This window comes from Lithobates pipiens, unplaced genomic scaffold (assembly GCF_037356315.1).
Source record: "Lithobates pipiens isolate NorthernLeopardFrog02 unplaced genomic scaffold, aLitPip1_a1.2 Scaffold_28, whole genome shotgun sequence".
In the NCBI taxonomy this organism is placed as follows: Eukaryota; Metazoa; Chordata; class Amphibia; order Anura; family Ranidae; genus Lithobates; species Lithobates pipiens.
This window is the reverse complement of record NW_027507789.1, coordinates 27779399-27799988: the sequence shown is the minus strand read 5'-3', so window position 1 is coordinate 27799988 and position 20590 is coordinate 27779399. Positions and strand designations below refer to the sequence as shown.

Sequence of the window (20590 nt, the reverse complement as noted above, 5' to 3'; positions counted from 1 at the left end):
GAGGCAAGGGACGTACATGTACGCCAATATGCCTGCCCGTGCCATGCTATCGACGTACATCGTCGTGCGGCGGTCGGCAACTGGTTAAGTTCCAAAAATAAAAATAAATAAGTTCCATAAACTTTAACAATATTAACATAAAGCATATGAGTACCCATCAATGCTGCCTCACTGTGAACATCAAATGCAGCTTTATGGTGCCCATGAATGCAGCCTCACTGTGTCAGTCACTGCACTCTCACTGTGCCCATCAATGCAGCCTCACTGTGCCCATCAATGCAGCCTCACTGTGCCCATCAATGCAGCCTCACTGTGCCCATCAATGCAGCCTCACTGTGCCCATCAAATGCTGCTTCATGGTGCCCATGAACTGTGTCCATCAACGCACTCAGTGTGCCCGTGAACGCAGCCTCCCTGTGCCCGTGGAACGGAGCCTCCCTGTGCCCATGATAGCAGCCTCAATGTACCTGTAAATGAAGCTTTACTGCCCATGAATACTGCCTCACTGTGCCCTGAAGGCAGCCTCACTGTGCCCATCAAATGTAGCCTCACTGTGCCCATCAAATACAGCTTTATGGTGCCCATGAATGCAGCCTCACTATGACCATCAAATGCAGCTTCTCTGTGTCCATCAATGCAGCCTTACTGTGCTCATCATTGCAGCCTCACTGTGCCCATCAAATGTAGCCTCACTGTGCCCATCAAATGTAGCCTCACTGTGCCCATCAAATGTAGCCTCACTGTGCCCATCAAATGTAGCCTCACTGTGCCCATCAAATGTAGCCTCACTGTGCCCATCAAATGTAGCCTCACTGTGCCCATCAATGCAGCTTTATGGTGCCCATGAATGCAGTCTCACTATGCCCATCAATGCACTCTTACTATGCCCATCATCGCAGCCTCACTGTGCCCATCATTGCAGCCTCACGTCCACCCATAAACATGTCCTTGTAAATTATCTCATGAAATTACACTGTTAAATGTTTTAAGCAGAATTAAGTTCCAAAAATAAAAATAAATAAATAAGTTCCATAAACTTATAGTAACAATAGTAACATAATGCATATGAGTACCCATCAGCGCAGCCTCACTGTGAACATCAAATGCAGCTTTATAGTTCCCATGATTGCAGCCTCACTGTGCCAGTCATTGCAATCTCAGTGTGCTCATCAATGCAGCCTCACTGTGCCCATCAAATGCAGCTTCATGGTGCCCATGAACTATGTCCATCAATGTACTCAGTGTGCCCATGATTGCAGCCTCATTGTGCCCATGATCGCAGCCTCACTGTACCTGTAAAATACAGCTTTACTGCCCATGAACACAGCCACACTGTGCCCCTGAAGGCAGCCACACTGTGCCCATCAAATGCAGCCACATTGTGCCCATCAAATGCAGCCACACTGTGCCCATCAAATGCAGCCACACTGTGCCCATCAAATGCAGCCTCACCTGAATGATGGATCGCACACACAGAGGGCATGTCCCGCACAGGTATGCAGTACCTGTCATCAGCTGCATCCAGTGTGACTATCTCCTAAACAGTGCAAGTTTAGGAGATATTCACTGTACCTACAGGTAAGCCTTATTATAGTACAAGTGTAGTTTACTACTGCTTTAACCTGTATCTAAGCTTAACCACTTAAGCCCCGGACCAATCTTTTTGCGATTCGGCACTGTGTCACTATAACTGACAGTTGCGTGGTCGTGCAACGTGGCTCCCAATCAAAATTGATGTCCTTTTTCCCCACAAATAGAGATTTATTTTGGTAGTATTTGATCACCTCTGTGGTTTTTATTTTTTGCGCTATAAAAAAAAAAGACAATTTTGCAAAAAAAAAAAGAAAAAAAAAAAGAAAAAAGCAATATTTATTTTTTACTGTTTGCTATAATAAATATCCCCAAAAAAACATATAAAGTTTTATTTTTCCCTCCGTTTAGGCCGATATGTATTCTTCTACATATTTTTGGTAAAAAAAAAAAAAATTGCAATAAGCGTTTATTGATTGGTTTGGCAAAAGTTATAGCGTCTACATAGCGATAGTTTCATGGCATTTTTATTGATAATTATTTTTAATTTTTTTACTAGTAATGGCGGCAATGAGCGATTTTTATTGCGACTGCGACATTATGGCGGGCACATCGGACACTTTTGGCGTGAGTTTGGAATCATTCATATTTATACAGCGATCAGTGCATTTAAAAATGCATTGATTACTGTGTAAATGTGATTGGCAGTGAAGGGGTTAACCACTAGGTGGTGCTGTAGGGGTTAAGTGTGTCCTAGGGAGTGATTCTAACTGATTACAGGGAGCTGTGATCAGTGACAGTGTCATTAGGCAGAACGGGGAAATGCTTGTTTACATTAGCATCTCCCCGTTCTTCCTCACCGTGAGACGATCGCGGGTATCCCCGCGGACGTAGAGTCCGCATGACCCGTGAACGCGGTCACGGAGCTCCCAGCGGGCACTCGCAAGCCGCCTCTTAAAGGGCAATCTACAGGTATGTTAATCTGCCAGTACATCTGCGTGAGGCGGTCGGGAAGCGGTTAAAATGCCAGTAATTTGGGAAGTGATGTCATGACACGGCCTCCAGGTTACTAGTTCCGAGACCCGAACAAAGCATCGGCTTTTACTGGGTCTTCAGCCAGCTGGTTGGTTAACTGGCTCCTGCCTATATTGGCCCTAGTAGGTGTATGTATGAAAGTGGAGTTAGGAACCTTAAATTTATAAGCTCCTTGAGGGCAGGGGACTGAGAATGTACCATACATATGTAAAAGCTCTCTGTAAATTGATGGTGCATTACAAGTACCTGTAATAAATAAATGTAATTTTCAAATGCAAGCAATGAATCGATCTGGTATCAGCCTTTTGCAGTTGTCGTACAGCCAGGCTGGGGTAGAAGCAGCAAAAGTTACCAATCAGTTCATCTGTTGACAAGAAGCATGCTGATAGATAAGCTCATCGCTGTGCTCCTTCCCCTTTCACTATCCAATCACAGGTTGGGGAAGGGTCCCGGATGACCTGGGCTCAGAAGAAGTAGGTTGAATGATGCTGACTATCAGACATCTAGTAGCAGAAAAAAGAAGCACATGCATGATGTGAACTGAGCATGTAGAAAAATATTGTTTTCTATGTGCCCCATGCGTTGATCTATGGAGATCAAAGCAGTTTGATAGATATGGTGTAATAACTCTAATCCTTCCATCGTTCTATCAAAAAATAAATAAATTAAATAAAATTAGCGTGGAGTTCGACTTTTTACACCTGCACTGTCCCTATTGGCAAGATACCAATTCTGCATATAAGCTGCAGACAGAATCTTATCAGCGAGCTCCTAGAACAATGCGGCGTATTAATACAGTGTAAGCAACTGCTGAGTGAACTTTGGTTGTTCACCAAGTTCCTAGAATTGATGTTTCCAGCTGGGTCTACCGCCATTTACTAGGTTCCTGATAAAGGGCAGTTGTTTCAGATCAGCATGTCCCAATACAAAGACACAAAGTCCAACATGTAAAAAGATCTATAAATATATCTCAGACAATAAAAATGTGGAGGGCTCTGTTACTGCTAGGCATAGAGACACGGGCACCTTGCCCGTGCAGAACAGAGTAACAGCGTCTTTGGAAAGGGCCCCCCAACCGCCTCGTACTCCCCTTTTCTGTGTACCCTCACAGTTCCTTACTAAACTGGCAAGAATACCCGGTACTTCCACGTATGTGGGAGCATGTGACCGGTGACAGTGATGAGGCTAACAGCCAATCGTAAGCGCAGGGATCCTGTGCTCAGACAGCTGAGGAACCACTGTGTAGGCTTCAAAGTGAAGACTCTTTCTACAACCCCCGTTTTACAACGCTAAGAACCCAATTCCCGTGTACCACTTCTGACATGGAAGAAGGGTCTGCCACGTGCTCTCCCATACTGTAGGGGAAGTAAAAGTCTCTCATCTTCCTCCTCGCACGTGTCTTTAGAATGTGCACTTGGCTTGACCAGGACAGGCGTGATAGGCACCACTGGATGTCTTAGCCCCTGTACACACGGTCGGAGATTTCCACAACCAAATCCGTCGGATTTTGCCCGTCGGATCTTGTCCGAAACTGTTGCATACACACGGTCGGCCAAAGTTGGCGAAAAATCCGATCTTTCAGAACGTGATGACGTAATTTCGTTACGATGGGACTACATTCAGGCTAGTAGCCAATAGCTTTGATGTAGGAATTTGATCTGAGCATGCGTGGCACTTAGTCCGATCAAAATTCTCTACACATGATCGGAGTATGTCCGATCGGCCCAGTTGGTCGGGAAATATTTCCAAAATGTTGGAAAATTGGGTCCGACGGATATTCAGACGGAATCAGTCCGATGCATACCACACACAGTCGGATTATCCGACAACACGGTCCGATAGGACACATTCTGACAGATACTCCGACCGTGTGTACAAGGGCTTAGACCTTGTATATAGTAATCAAGTCCATATTACAGTCTGTTAAAAAATTAAATGTTCATAAGTTATAATGTTCGATCAGGATTAAAGGTGGATCCTATATGGACTATGTGCAAGCACTAGGGCACATTTTAACCAGGAGCAGAAGCAGGCTCTATACAAACAAGCCAGAAAGAGGAGAAAAGGTGCCTCTAAGTGCAGACAGTAGTGCTGGTTTATTATTAAAACAAAGAGAAGAGGGGCAACTCACATAGAGTAGGATAAAAACAGGTTCAATGCATATGGAGTAAAACGGGATGTGAGTGCTGGCGGTTCATCCAAGGGACCGCCAGGGTCCACTGCCGCATGGAGAAAAAAAAAAGTCCTTTACGAGAAAGCCAAGATGGCACTGGAGTGCAGCGTGGTCAGAAGCGCATGATGTCACCGGAGGGAGGAGTCGCACTGCTTTTCAGAGTCTGCGCCGTGCCAGTCCTAGACATGCCCATGCTATCATCAGGACCGACTTGGCATGCGTAGCTCAGTGTACAGTCTCAACATGCTTCGGTGCTGGGATGAATGAACTTAAATGGGAGTTATCATCCCCACCAATCTAGAGGGCCAAAGATAAAAGACCTACACATAGGTAACTGGCTAATGAGCTATTCATTGATATTGTTTTATGTTATTTTATCTCTTAGGCCGCGTACACACGCGCGGACTGTTCGCCCAACTTTGTCCGTCCAACAGTTTCGGCAAACAGTCCGCTCAAACTTAGCATGGACGGACATGGCCACACACGACGTACGAACAGTTTGCTGAAACCGTGCGCGATGACGTGAACGGCACGTACGACGGGACGAAAAATACGACGTCCTATACACTGCATTATAGCTTTCGGCGTGAAAATCCTTTCTGAGCATGCGCGCAACTTTGTTTGACGAACAAGCCTACACACGAGCGGACTGTTCGCTGAAACAAGGTTTCAGCGGACAGTTTTACGGAATTTCCGAAAAACCTTGTCCGTCAAACTGTCCGCTGAAAGCCCACACACGAGCGGACTGTCCGCCCAAACACTGTTCAGCGGACAAAGTTGGGCGAACAGTCCGCCCGTGTGTACGCGGCCTAAGCCTTGATGAAGGGGCAGTTGTGAGAACTTGAAACGTTTTGGCTTTACCTACTGCTCTTTTATCAAGATCAATAAATGTTTACTGGACTGGTCATAAAGGTGTGGTACTCTCAACCTTCAGAGTTTCTTTGATAGATACCAGGCCCAAAAGACCAGATGAATATGTCAGCACCGGCAAGAGAGAAGAAACCAGAACAACAGCAGCACCATTGAGGGAGCAATCTATTACCCTTCCTTTGAAAGATACCAGAGCCGGTAGAAGACCAGGTGAAGGATGTCAGCACCGGCAAGAGAGAAGAAACCAGAACAACAGCAGCACCATTGAGGGAGCAATCTATTATCCTTCCTTTGAGAGATACCAGAACTGGTAGAAGGTCTGGTATCAGATGATGTCGGAATGACAAAACGCGTCAGGGTGGAGCCATACGGCTAGTGCAACCACGCCAGGAGTCTTAGGAAGACAGTCAGATCCTCCGTCGGCTAAAGTGGCAGTGAGCGGTAGGAGTGACTGTACTTATCCAATGTTTCAGACGTATTATGAACAACGCTATGACATTAATCTTGTTTGGTGAGTATATTTTGTGAAGGTTTTAAAATAGTATTATAGATGTTTTAAAAACGAGATTACGCTATGTCCGCTATTCTTCTCATTACTTAACCATTGAGGGGGATAAGCACAGAGGTGGACAAGAAAGCGATGACTGCTGCTGCAGTTTAATTGTAGATTTACACGCTAGACCGAACCCTGCTTCCCGGTAAGGGTTATATCAAGGGGGGCTCCTTCCACACACCCCCTATTTACCTGTGCACGCGTGAAGGTGGTGTCTGTCGGTGTCATCATTCTACATTTGTTTTCACCTCATGAGTTTGCAATAGACTTTTTTATATAGCGTGTGACAGCGATTACCAATATTTGATATATGGACTATATATATTCAGTTGCACAGAATACAGATTACAATATATAGATTGATGTCAAAATAATTGTTTTGATGCAACGGTTATTTAGATTTAGCGCTGCTTAAATCTGTTTTTATGGATTTTGGTTTGGTGTTTTTAGTCAGTGATCACTGACTCTGTTCGGAAAAGGAAGGAGCCAGTAAATTGCATATTTACCAGCTCCTTCCTCCGCTCTCCATCATGACAGATCGAGGACAGAGGAGCACGGAGGGGGACTGGAGGAGCATATGGGGGGCAGTCAGAGGTGCATTCGGAAAAGGAAGGAGCCAGTAAATTACATATTTACCGGATCCTTCCTCCGCTCTCCATCCTGACAGATCGGGGACAGAGGGGGGGCCCGAGGAGCACAGAGGGGGACCAGAAAAGTATATGGGGGACAGTTGGGGTGATCGGTGCAGCGCTGGGGAGGAGTTACAATCACAAATCTCCCTGTATAGATTTCAATAAAGCAGCTGAAAGCCGTGGGAGGGGGAGGAGGAGAAGTGGCTGTCAGCTGCTTTATTGAACTGTATGCAGGGAGATCGGTGCTTGTAACTCCTCCCCAGCGCAGCACCAATCACCCCTGACTGTCCAGGTATCAGATTAAGCATCGGAGCATTTTTTTTTTTTTTTATAAAATCGTTTTTATTGAATTTTCATCAGCACAACAATTGCCCACGTAGGGGCCAAACAGTACCCACGCAGGGGCAAACCTTTAAATGCGGCAACAGGCCACATAGGAACACAGTCTCTTAACATATGGTCTGTCACTTATGCAGCAACGGCCGCATCAGGACAGGTCAAAACAATACAACGTTAACTAGCTAACCCCCAATGTGGGGAGAGGTTATTGCAGGAGGTGTTGTGCTAAGTGTTATACGTACAGAATAAAATAGCATAGGAGTATTTGGGCAGCCTAACAGCCCACTATGACCTCAATGAAGGATTAGCGTTCAACCAGGTTCTTCCAAAATTTGATAGAAGGGGGGGGACGATTGCTTCCAGGTCATGACGATGGCCTTTCGTGCATAGTACAATAACAACGATATAAGCGTTTTCCTAGCTCTGAGGATCGACATTTGTTCCACGAGCCCCAGCAGACAGTATTTAGGGTCACAAGGGATACTGATCTTAGTAGTCCTGCCTATCACCAGGAGAACCTCCTTCCAGTAGCATTCAATCGCTGGACAAGTCCAGAAAATGTGAAGGAAGTCTCCTGGCCGATAGGAGCATCGCCAGCATGCTGAAGAATGCGTCAGCGACATCTGATGTAATCTGTGAGGCGTGTAATGGGCTCTATGAACAAGCATCGGAGCATTTTTAACAAGTAAAACTACTTAGGCAAATGCTCGGTATCGGCACGGATACTAGTATCAGTACAACCCTATAGCTTACCATTCCTTAAATGTGGTGGCTGCATTGGTTTTCGTTTTCTAGGCTTTTTTCTCCCTTTATTTTCACCTTCTGATCCTGCTACTCACTTGCCCTAGTGTTTAAGGGGAAGCAGTGTTGTCCCCTTAGGATTGCACCACAGTCACATTTCGAGTCCTTTTGCTTCACTATAACATAGAAGGGTGGTCTTCTGTAGTCCTCAGATAGCTGGAAACAATCTGAATGTGGCAGAGGCAGAGAGCACTGGAACTGATCAGCTGACCAGATGTCTAGTAGTATCACAGGTATTCTTGTTGCAATTGTCAAGCAGATAAAACACTTTCAACTGTATAGTTAAATGTAATAAAGTTAGAAGTTCATTGTTACAGTTTACATATGGAAACCTACACAGAGGAAGCACGTAGTTTGCCATGGCTACTTGCCAATGCCAGTCTCCTGGCTTCATTGGTAATCCAACGGCATAAATATTTCATGCACCTGACCTGGGACAAGTATGCTAATTAGGACTTTACCTGCTGGATACTTGTTCCAGGTCAATGACTCAAAACATGCTAAAGCCAGAAGCAACCAGCAATTCCAATGTCAAACTTCATGTTTCTCTCTGGACAGCTGCACTTTAACCCCTTCACGCCGACTGTACGCAAATATTGCCGCCCCACTGGACTGCAGTTTTATTTATTTTTACGCGGGGCCGCATATTTGCGTCTATCTCCCTTTGTGCTGGGAGCACGCCGCACAGAGACCGGGGGCCAAATGGAGACCCCCGATCCCTGTACTAACGATCGGGACACAGAACTCCTGATTCCCGGTCACCTGATCACTGGGATAGCCTCCGATTGGCTATCACAGTGATTAGTCACTGTGAAGCCCACCCCTGTTTTTTTTTTTCTTTGTGAATGGAGGAGGGAGATGCATTGCATCTCTTCCCCTCTCCTTGCAGAAAAAAAAAAAAGTGTGTGTGTTAAAAATAAAAATAATAATAAAAAAAAACCTAGATCAAGATTTGATCTAGTTCAGAGCCAGGGTTAGTGTTTGGGTCAAGGTCATTATTTTATTTTTATTTTTTTTATACGTGATGTTTTTTTTATAAGTATCAATAATGCCGCATACACACGATTAAATTGTCTGGCAAACAATCCGCCGGACTTTATAACGAACGGACTTGGCCACACACGGACGCTCCAAAAGTCCGGCGATTTCTAACGCCATGACATACAGCACGTACGACGGAACTAGAAAAAGGAAGTTCAATAGCCAGTAGCCAATAGCTTCCTCCTCGTACTTGCTTCAGAGCGTGCGTCATTCTTAGTCCGCCAGACTAGCACACCGACGAACGGATTGTCCGCTGAAAGCCAAGTCCGACGGACAAATTTGGAGTCAAAACTACTTTCTAAGTCCGCCGGACTTTACGATGAAAAAGTCCACTGGAGCCCACACAAGATCGAATTGTCCGGCGTACTATGGTCCGGCGGACCAAGGCCACCGGACAATTCGATCGTGTGTACGCAGCATTAGTGTCAGTGTGTTTTAGGTAGGGTAAAAAAAATAAAAATAAAAGCAAAATGGGCGCTATTGGTTTTGGGCTGTACTATGGGTACAAACAACAACTAACATACACATATGTGGTATTACTAAGATCGCAGGAGCAGCACAATTTAATTTGGGTTGTTCTTTGGTGGAAGGTTATGGTAATAGCAAGAAATAGTCAGTTACATTTTAAAAATAATTATTTTCTACTATTTTGGGCCAGTTTTCATTTAAATAAATTATATATATATATATATATATATATATATATATAAATAAATGAACCACCAAAAGAAACCCCAATTTGTCCTGAAAAAAAACAAGATATAATTCACCTGGATGCGCAAAGTAGTTGTGATGAGATTAGGCATTTAGATTTGTTTTACCCTTCGGCGTCAAGGGGGTTAAGGGAATCCTTCAGGATAGTAACATGGGAACTAAAACTTCTGACTTGCTATAGAAGGTACTGGTTACAGGGTTGCCATCTGGCTGACCTGAAACAAGCATAGGCATATCGGGTGTTAGGACACCTGTAATGTAGATCCTCGCTATGGGTCAGTCACTTCATAAGTAATGAAAGAAGAATAGGGATCAGAACCCCCAAAACAAATCAGACTTGACAGTTCCCACATCTTGACCCTGAAAGGCTTCTTTTAACCACTTCCCGACCACCCTATAGCACGTTTACTGCTACATGGCGACCGCGCTGCGCAGAATCACGTACAGTGAGGGAAAAAAAAATATTTGATCCTCTGCTGATTTTGTACGTCTGCCCACTGACAAAGAAATGATCAGTCTATAATTTTAATGGTGGCTTTATTTTAACAGTGAAAGAATAACAAAAAAATCCAGAAAAACACATTTCAAAAGAGTTATACATTGATTTGCATTTTAATGAGCGAAATAAGTATTTAACCCCTTCGCAAAAAACATGTCTTGGTGGCAAAACCCTTGTTGGCAATCATCAGACGTTTCTTGTAGTTTGCCACCGGGTTTGCGCACATCTCAGGAGGGATTTTGTCCCACTCCTCTTTGCAGATCCTCTCCAAGTCATTAAGATTTGGAGCCAGACATTTGGTAACTTGAACCTTCAGCTCCCTCCACATATTTTCTATGAGATTACATTCTGGAGACTGGCTAGGCCACTCCACGACCTTATTGTGTTTCTTGCTGAGCCACTCCTTTGTTGCCTTGGGTGGGTGCTTTGGGTCATTGTCATGTTGGAATACCCATCCACGACCCATTTTTAATGCCCCGGCTGAGGGAAGGAGGTTCTCACTCATGATTTGATGGTACATGGCCCCCTCCATTGTCCCTTTGATGCGGTGAAGTTGTCCTGTCCCCTTAGAAGAAGAATAGTCCCAAAGAATAATGCTTATACCTCCATGTTTGACAGTGGGGATGGTGTTCTTGGGGTCATAGGCAGCATTCCTCCTACTCCAAACACGGCGAGTTGAGTTGATACCAAAGAGTTTGATTTTGGTCTCATCTGACCACAACACTTTCACCCCGTTCTCCTCTAAATTATTTAGATGTTCATTATCAAACTTCAGATGGGCCTGTACATGAGCTTTCTTGAGCAGGGGGACCTTGTGGACTCTGCAGTATTAAAGTCCTTCAGGACGTAGTGTGTTACCAATTGTCTTCTTGGTGACTATGGTCCCAGCTGCCTTGAGATCTTTGACAAGATTCTTCCATGTAAGTTCTGGGCTGATTCCTCACCGTTCTCACGATCATTGAAACTCCACTAGGTGAGATCTTGCATGGAGCCCCAGACTGAGGGAGATTGACAGTTATTTGTGTTACTTTCATCTGCGAATAATCGCACCAACTGTTGTCACCCTCTCACCAAGCTGCTTGGTGATGGTCTTGTAGCCCATTCCAGCCTTGTGTAGGTCTAACCTGTAGGTACACCCTGACATCCTTGGACAGCTCTTTGGTCTTGGCCATGGTGGAGAGATTGGAATCTGATTGATTGCTTCTGTGGATAGGTGTCTTTTATACAGGTAACAAGCTGAGAATAGGAGCACTTCCTTTAAGAGAGTGCTCCTAATCTCAGCTTGTTACCTGTATAGAAGACATCTGGGAGCCAGAAATCTTGCTGTTTGATAGGGGATGAAATACTTATTTCACTCATTAAAAGGCAAAACAAAATTATAACTTTTTTGAAATGCGTTTTTCTGGATATTTTTGTAATTTTGTCTCTCGGTGTTAAAATAAACCTACCATTAAAATTATAGACTGATAATTTGTCAGTAAGCAAAGGTACAAGATCAGCAGGTGATCAAATACTTTTTTCCCCTCACAGTATATATACACGTGATCCTGCACTTCCAGTAAGCGTGATTCTACATAGCGGGAGCTGGTCAGCGGGCACTTGCTGATCATTTGGTACACAGGCAGAACAGCAGTCTGCCTATGTAAACAAGGCAGATGACTGCTCTGCCAGTAAGGAAGGCATGGATCCTGTGTCCCATGAATGAATGCCCTCCTCTAGTAAAAGCACTAAAAACACTAGCTAGACAGTTAACCCTTTGATTGTCCCTGATGTTAACCCCTTCCCAGCCAGTGCCAGTACAGTGACAGTATATATTTTTAGCACTGATCACTGTATTAGTGTCACTGATCCCCAAAAAAAGTCAAAGGTATCAGTTAGTGTTCCAATTTCTCCGCGGATATAGCGTACTCTCGCTATAAGTCTCTGATCGCCGTCATTACTAGTAGCAATAAATGAATAAAAATTCCATAAATATATTCTATAGTTTGTAGACGACATAACTTTTGTGCAAACCAATCAATACATGCTTATTAGGATTTTGTTTAACCAAAAATATGTAGCAGAATATATATTGGCCTTAATTGATGAAGAAATTTGATTTCTTACATATTTTTATTGAATATGTTTTATAGTAGAAAGTTAAAAAAAAACAATTTTTTCAAAATTATCAGCTGCTTTTGTTTAAAACGCAAAAAAACAAAAAACGCAGAGGTGATCAAATACCACTAAAAGAAAGCTGAGTTAGCCCCTTGCCTCTTACATGTCATGGATACGCCAACATCAAGATTTCCCCGCCATTATTCCAAACTCAGTCCCTTGCCTTTCTAGAAGATGTTGATTTCCAGACCAAAATTTGAGCATCCCATCTCCTTGTTACATTTTCCATAACATATGAAGCTGAAAGTGGCAATAGTTACCAGTACAATGGGGCAAGAGCGTCAGTCCGCCCAAAAGTATAACCCTGGTGGGCTGAGTTAGCCTCTGGCTTCTTACATGTCTTGGATACGCCAATATCGAGACTTCCTTGGCATTATTCCCAGCTCTGTCCCTTGTCCTTAAGGCCGGGTTCACACTGCTGCGGGGGGGAGATCCGGATGTGATTCGCACCGCACTGCACTGATCTCCGTAGCGATGCGAGTTCAGCCATACAGATAGTATGGCTGAATTCGCATCGCTCCCGCAGCAAACTCGCACGGGACCCTTTTTTTGGTCCGCAGCAGAATCGGATCGCATGGGTGTTCACACCATGCGATCCGATTCCTGTGCGAGTCTGCAGATCGCACTGCGATATGCGGACAGATCTGGGGGTGTCATTAACATTTCATTGACACTCCCAGCCGTTCGCATAGGGCAGTGTGAACTGCCAGCGATTCGCGGCGTTTTCCCGCATCGCATGACTCCCGCCGGCAGTTCACACTGCCCTATGCGAACGGCTGGGAGTGTCAATGAAATGTTAATGACACCCCCAGATCCGTCCGCATATCGCAGTGCGATCTGCAGACTCGCACAGGAATCGGATCGCATGGTGTGAACACCCATGCGATCCGATTCTGCTGCGGACCAAAAAAAGGGTCCTGTGCGTGTTTGCTGCGGGAGCGATGCGAATTCAGCCATACTATCTGTATGGCTGAACTCGCATCGCTACGGAGATCGGATGTGATTTGCACTGCGTTTGGGACTACGTTCAGGCTAGTAGCCAATAGCTTTGGTCTAGGAATTTGATCTGAGCATGCGTGGCACTTTGTCCGTCGGAGTAGGCTACACATGATCGGAGTATGTCTGATCGGAGCATTTTGTCGGAAAATTTTACAGACAAGTTGGAAAACTTGGTTCGTCGGATACTCTGACGGAAACAGTCCGATGCAGACCACACACAGTTGGATTATCCGACAAAACGGTCCGATAGGACACATTCCGTCGGAATCTCCGACCGTGTGTACAAGGGCTAAAAGATTTCGGGTTTCCAGACCAAAAATTGAACCTTTCATCTCCTCTTGGTACATTTTCCATAATATAAAATAGATAGAAAAAAAAATTAAAAATTTTAAAATTTAGCAAGAATAGTGAGAACCTCTCACAATGGTGGCAGCGGGTTTACAGACCTGGGAACTCATCAAAAGAACTCAACGGGAGCTCAGTGCACCAAAACTGTCTCCAAGAGATAGAAGAATCGGCCAGATGGCTCAACTATCGATCCTCAATGAAAAAACGAAATCGGTTTAGAGCGGATCGATTCCCTTAATATACAGGCTGCAGGTTGCTACTAATTTGTAGGACCTTGTTACTCTGCATAGTATGGTATTTATCCAACCACGAGTGAACCGATGTTAATCATTCATCTAAAAAGTGTAAATGCTGCAATTATCATCAAACAGTATCTGTGTAACAAAGCTTGTTTGGTGTACCCCGCTGCATTTTCTAAATGTCAGAACGATCTGATTTTTCACAAACTCAATTAAAAGAATCAAAGGGGTAAATGTTCAAAAACCTGGAACATAAATCCTGAGCAAAATGATGTGAGCAATGCAAACCAACTGGGCTTTAGACTTAAAGGGATGCACTGAATTTGGTTGCTCTTGGCTGCCATTCTGGTATAGTTATAGTAGGAGCTTTCAGCATTGTTTAACAACACTGTACTGGCAACAGGTGGTTTCTGATTGGAAGCTAGTGATGACAACACACTACATATATAGGTAATAAAACTACCTGACATCAATGCAGAGTAATGAAAAAAAAAAAAAAAAAAAAAAAATAATAATTTATATATATATATATATATATATATATATATATATATATATATATATATATATATATATATATATATATATAATATATATATATATATATATAATATATATATATATTTTTTTAAATACATTAAAAAAAATTATATGTATTTTTAAATATATAGACATATTTTTTTTTAGATTATATATTTCAGCCCTCCTGGAAAATAACACTAGGTCTTATTTTTGGGGAAACACAATATATAGATATATATATGTATATGTTTATGAATATATGAATAATATTTCTTCCACATAATTATATATGGGTATTATATATATATGCTGCATTAACTAATACAATCACACCATCCAGTTTCAAAAATCATTTTTTATAATTTTTTTTCCACATAAATTTAAAAATAGATACATGATGTAATAATCAAACCATCTAAAAAAAAATAATTTTTTATATATATATATATATATATATATATATATATATATATATATATATATATATATATATATATATATATATATATATATATATATATATATATATATATATATATATATATATAATTATTATTTTTTTTTTTTTATTATTTCTTCCACGTGAATGATACAGTTTATGCTGTATCACTCAATACAATCACAGTCAAATCATCTACTTTCATATAACTTTTTTATTTTAATTAATGAATGTATATTATATTATATATTTTTTCCAGATTAATTATATACGCTGTATCGATACAGCCACCTCACCTAGTTTCATATATATGGGTTTTTTTTCTTTTAATTAATGGATATTGGTAGTATATGTTTTTCCACATAAATGATATATGATATTAATCAATACAGTCACACCATTTAGTTTCATTCTATCTATGTATGTATGTATGTGTGTGTGTGTGTGTATATATATATATATATATATATATATAAAATTTCTGCTACTCAATCATGGTCACACCATCTAGTTGTTACAAACCAATACAAAAGCTAAGGAAAATATTTACCATATTTCCTAATACAAAAAGACTCAAACCCTTATTTCCAAAAACATTTCTAAAATGTAATGACCATCTATCAACACACATAAAAGTTTCCAGAAACCAACAGGTACGGCTGGGATAACATACATATAAAACAAATCCATTCATACATTATTGAAAAATCACAACATTGTAACGTTTGAGGGAAATGAAATAAAAAAAAAAAGGAAAATTTGACACAAAAACGCTACCTTCCAACTGTGAACATATCAGAATGGATGTCTCTTCACAGAAGATGAATCCAAAAAAAATAAGTCCACACAAAGACTCATCCAAGGTTTGAGGCAAAGGAACCAAGTCTAGAGGATCCTTATCTCCATGGATGCGAGTTCATCAATAGGAGAGGTGGGAGCCAACCTGCCAGCTTGTCAGAGTAGAAGCCAATCGGTGATAGGAGCGAGCTTCCTGCCCCCTCCTCCCGGGGAAGCACCCAGCTCGGTACAATCTAAACAAGATCATCCTCCATTGTTTTACCAATACGCCTGGCTGTCAGAGCTGGTCAGCGCTCACCAGACTGAACGAGGGTCCAGGATTTATATGGAGGAGCTCATCCACCAGACCAGAACAAGAACCCACCTACAAAAAAGTCACAAATGGGTGGGGGTCATCTACTAGGGGACAGCGAAGAGAGTGGACACTAGACTGCTTATGAGGTCAAAGACGGATGGATGGATGGATGGGTAGCTAGATAGAAAGAATTTTGTCTTATAGTAAAAAAAAAAAAAAGATAAATATATATTCAAAAGTATTGGGACACCTGCCTTTACACACATGAACTTTAATGGCATCCCAGTCTTAGCCCAGGTTCACACTGTGCTGTGGGAATGTAGCCGTGTGAGTTCAGCTGAACTCTCACAATTTCACTCCCGCGTGTCAGTCCCGATTTCAGAGATCACATGTCACATCGCACCAGTGTGAACCAAGTCCGTAGGGTTCAATATTGAGTTGGCCCACCCTTAACAGTTATAACACCTTCAACTCTTCTGGGAAGGCCGTCCACAAGGTTTAGGAGTGTGTCTATGGGAATGTTTGACCATTCTTCCAAGAGTGCATTTGTGAGGTCAGGTGCTGATGTGGTCGAAAAAGGCCTGGCTTACAGTTTTCGCTCTAATTCACCCCAAAGGTGTTCTATTGGGTTGAGGTCAGGACTCTGTGCCGGCCAGTCAAGGTCCTCCACCCCAAACTCACTTATCTATGTCTTTATGGACCTTGCATTGTACACAGTCATGTTGGAACAGGAAGAGGCCGCCCCCAAAATGTTCCCACAAAGTTGGGAGCATCAAATTGTCCAAAATGTCTTGGTTTTCTGATGCCTTAAGAGTTCCCTTCAGTGGAACTAAAGGGCCAAGCCCAACCCCTGAAAAACAACCCCACACCATAATCCAGTCCAGTGGCGGCGAGCTTTACACCAATGGTTCTCAACCTCAGTCTTCAAGTACCACCATGTTTTGGGAACTTCTCTTAGATAAAATAGCTCTTATCAATACCACTTCATTGATATTGATTTAAAGCAGCTGTGCAAAGTAAAAGGAAAACCTGAAAACATGGCCTGTCGGGGATATTTGTGGACCGAGGTTGAGAACCACTGATTTACACCACTGCATCCGACGCTTTGCTTGGTACTTGGTGATATAAGGCTTGGATGCAGCTGCTCATCCATGGAAAGCCATCCCACGAATGTTGTTGTGCTAATCTGAAGGCCACACACAGTTTGGAGGTCTGTATCTATGGACTCTGCAGACAGTTGGCGACTTCTGCGCACTGTGAGCTTCAGTTCCTGTCATTTTATGTGGCCTACCACTTCGTTGCTGTTGTTTCCACTTTGTTATAAGACCACTAACAGTTGACCGTGGAATATTTAGTAGCAAGAAAACGTCACGAATGGACTTCTTATACAGGTGGCAACCTATCGCTGTACCACGCTTGAATTCACAGAGCTCCTGAGAGCGACACATTCTTTCACAAATGTTTGCAGAAGTCTAGGTGCTTGGTTTTATACATATGTGGATATGGAGGCGATTGGAACACCTGAATCCAAAGAATGGGAGGGGTGTCCCAATAATTTTGGCAATATTATATATATATATATATATATATATATATATATATATATATATATATATATATATATATATATATATATATAATTTTTTTTTTTTTTGCAAAAGTATTGGGACAACACTCCCAATGAAACCCATGAAATTATATATAATATAGTTTTTCCCCCAAAAATCAGCCCGGGTATTATATTAAATTTAATTTTGGCAACAAAAGACACAGTAGGGCTTATTTTCGGGGTAGGTCTTACCATGTAAAGTGCTGTCTTCTCTTCCCCTCTCTCTCCCTTGTCTGACAGGAATCCCCCGGTGTGAACTGAGTTAAAATGCGTATAAAGTCCTATAACCCACTCTATTACAGTATTATATAATGTACAATGTGTGTGTTTCTGTAATACAATTGTGCCCAATACCATGTTATAGCGCCGCTTTGCACTTCTGTTACCCTCCAGTGCTCTCTACCCAGCAATTATATTACAGAAACACACACACATCGTACATTATATACTACTGTAATAGAGAGGATTATAGGATTTTACAAGCATTTTAAACTAGGGCTTATTTTTGGGGTAGGGCTTATATTTCAGCCCTGATGGAAAATAACACTAGGTCTTATTTTTGGGGAAAGACGAGATATGTATGTATGAATATATATATATATATTTATATTTATTTATTTATTTATTATATATACACATTATACGTTTAATGCATAAAAAAAATATTTTTTACAAATATATAATTTCTTAATGTATATATGTGTAAAAAAAATATTTTTTTTTTATGCATAATATATATTTATTATACTTTTAATGCATAAAAAAAAAATATATACCGTATATACTCGAGTATAAGCCGAGATTTTCAGCCTCTTTTTTGAGGCTGAAAGTGCCCCCTCGGCTTATACTCGAGTCGCCGCTGTCTGACTGCTCGATCAGCGTATCGAGCAGACAGACGGCGGACATTAATTTTCAAAAGCCGCGCCTCCTTCTCCGCCTCCGCCTGTGATAGGCGGAACACTGAATTTCCCAGCAGTCAGTGTTCCGCCTATCACGGACATCCGCTCATTCTCATACTACGGACGAGTATGAGAGGATGTCTGTGATAGGCGGAACACAGGCTGCTGGGAAATTGAGTGTTCCGCCTATCACAGGCGGAGGCGGAATTTTGAATTGTAGAATGGCCGCCGAGAAGAGCGGCGATCCATCGGCACGGGACGGAGGAGGCACGGCACGGCACGGGACGGAGGAGACACGGGACGGAGGAGGCACGGCACGGGACGGAGGAGGCACGGCACGGGACGGAGGAGGCTCGGGACGACTGCGGCTCGGGACGGAGGCTTGGGACACAGGTAGGCTGGACACACACACAAGGCTGCACGGACACACACACACACACACACACACACACACACACAGGGATGGATGGATGGATGGATGGATGGATGCACACACACACACACACACACACACACAGGGATGGATGGATGGATGGATGGATGGATACACACACACACACACACACACACACACACACACACACAGGGATGGATGGATGGATGGATACACACACAGGGATGGATGGATGGATGGACACACACACAGGGATGGATGGACGGACACACACACAGGGATGGACGGACACACAGGGATGGACAGCCATGTCTCACCCTCGGCTTATACACGAGTCAATAAGTTTTCCAGTTTTTTGGGGGTAAATTGGGGGCCTCGGCTTATACTCGGGTCGGCCTATACGGTATATTTTTTACACATACATTAAGAAATTATATATGTGTAAAACATATATTTTTTTATGCATTAAAAGTACGATATATATATATATATAAAAAATGTTAAATACATATAAGAGAAAATTCTTATCTTACAGACGTGTTCTGTTCTATTGATATAAGGCAGGGGAGAGAGTCGGGGCAAAGAGAGAACAATCAAATGGTTGGTGACATACTGTGCTTTAAATTATGAATAAACCTGATTCTTCACCCCAGAAAATTTTATAAATATATATATATATATATATATATATATATATATATATATATATATATACATATATACACACACACACACACACATATACACACACACACACTTACAGTATATACACACACACGCACAACATACACATACAGTATACACACACATACACTGAAGAATCAGGTTCATTCATGATTTAAAGCACGGCGCAGTATAATGTCACACAAACCAATCACCACTGATCGGTAAAATTTGATTGTCAGCTCTTTGCCCCAGCTCTCTCCACTGACTTCTATAGGACAGAGCACGTCTAGAAGATAAGAAAGTTTCTCTGTAAATTCATATCACCGACTGCTATGACACCAGTGGTTGGTGTACACCGCCATGATAATTGGTGGCAGATAATGATTGAGCATTCCGATGAGTCGATCGCCTACTCATTGTATGGATATCGGTCGGCGTGATATCGTCATCACATAGAAGAACAATGGGGAATCCTCTGGGAGGCCCCATGTATGTGATGATGTCACCCGGGGGAGGCAGAGAATCGTCAGTGGGCTGGAATGTCGATTACACCTGAACATCCAATGTCGGGTACGCTGAGTGCCCCTGCAGACTTCGATTTTATTATCCGATTCGCATGCGATTGGATCTAAACGATAAAATTGGCAAACAATCATAACTTCCCTTCTGATCAATTCAGATCAGATTCGATCAAACTGAAAACAACTGTTGGTGCTGCACTGAGGGGTCTTCCTCACCAATACAAATTGTACTTCCGATCGTTCAGATTACGAGAATGTACAGGAGATATGATCGATAACTTATGAACGTGTTGTCACTTAGTGTTATGTTGATCAAATGGGCTTTCGCTGTCGATTCATTTTATCCGGAGAGTCCGATTGGAATAGAAATCCATCATTTATTGAGGCGCGGCCACCATTAAAGATCTGATTGTACAATCTCCTTTATGGTGGCCATACACGCAACGACGACATCTCTGATCATATTAAATTTACTATCCAAAAGATTATCCAATTAACGATCGTATCGAATGATCTA

At 42.4% G+C, this 20590-nt stretch overlaps 1 protein-coding gene across 3 annotated transcripts in view; it reads right to left on the bottom strand.

Annotated features, from left to right (window-relative positions):
* MMD (monocyte to macrophage differentiation associated) overlaps positions 1 to 20590 on the bottom strand; it is a 217964-nt gene that overhangs the window by 74014 nt on the left and 123360 nt on the right. Inside the window, exon 1 of one of the 3 annotated variants that reach the window (XM_077458942.1) lies at positions 15669 to 15916. The exons of the other annotated variants lie outside the window; for them this stretch is intronic. Coding sequence (XP_077315068.1) covers positions 15669 to 15685 — 17 coding nt within the window. The 5' untranslated portion in view covers positions 15686 to 15916. Of the gene's footprint in view, positions 1 to 15668; positions 15917 to 20590 lie in introns of those variants that run through there. 3 annotated transcript variants of the gene reach the window in all.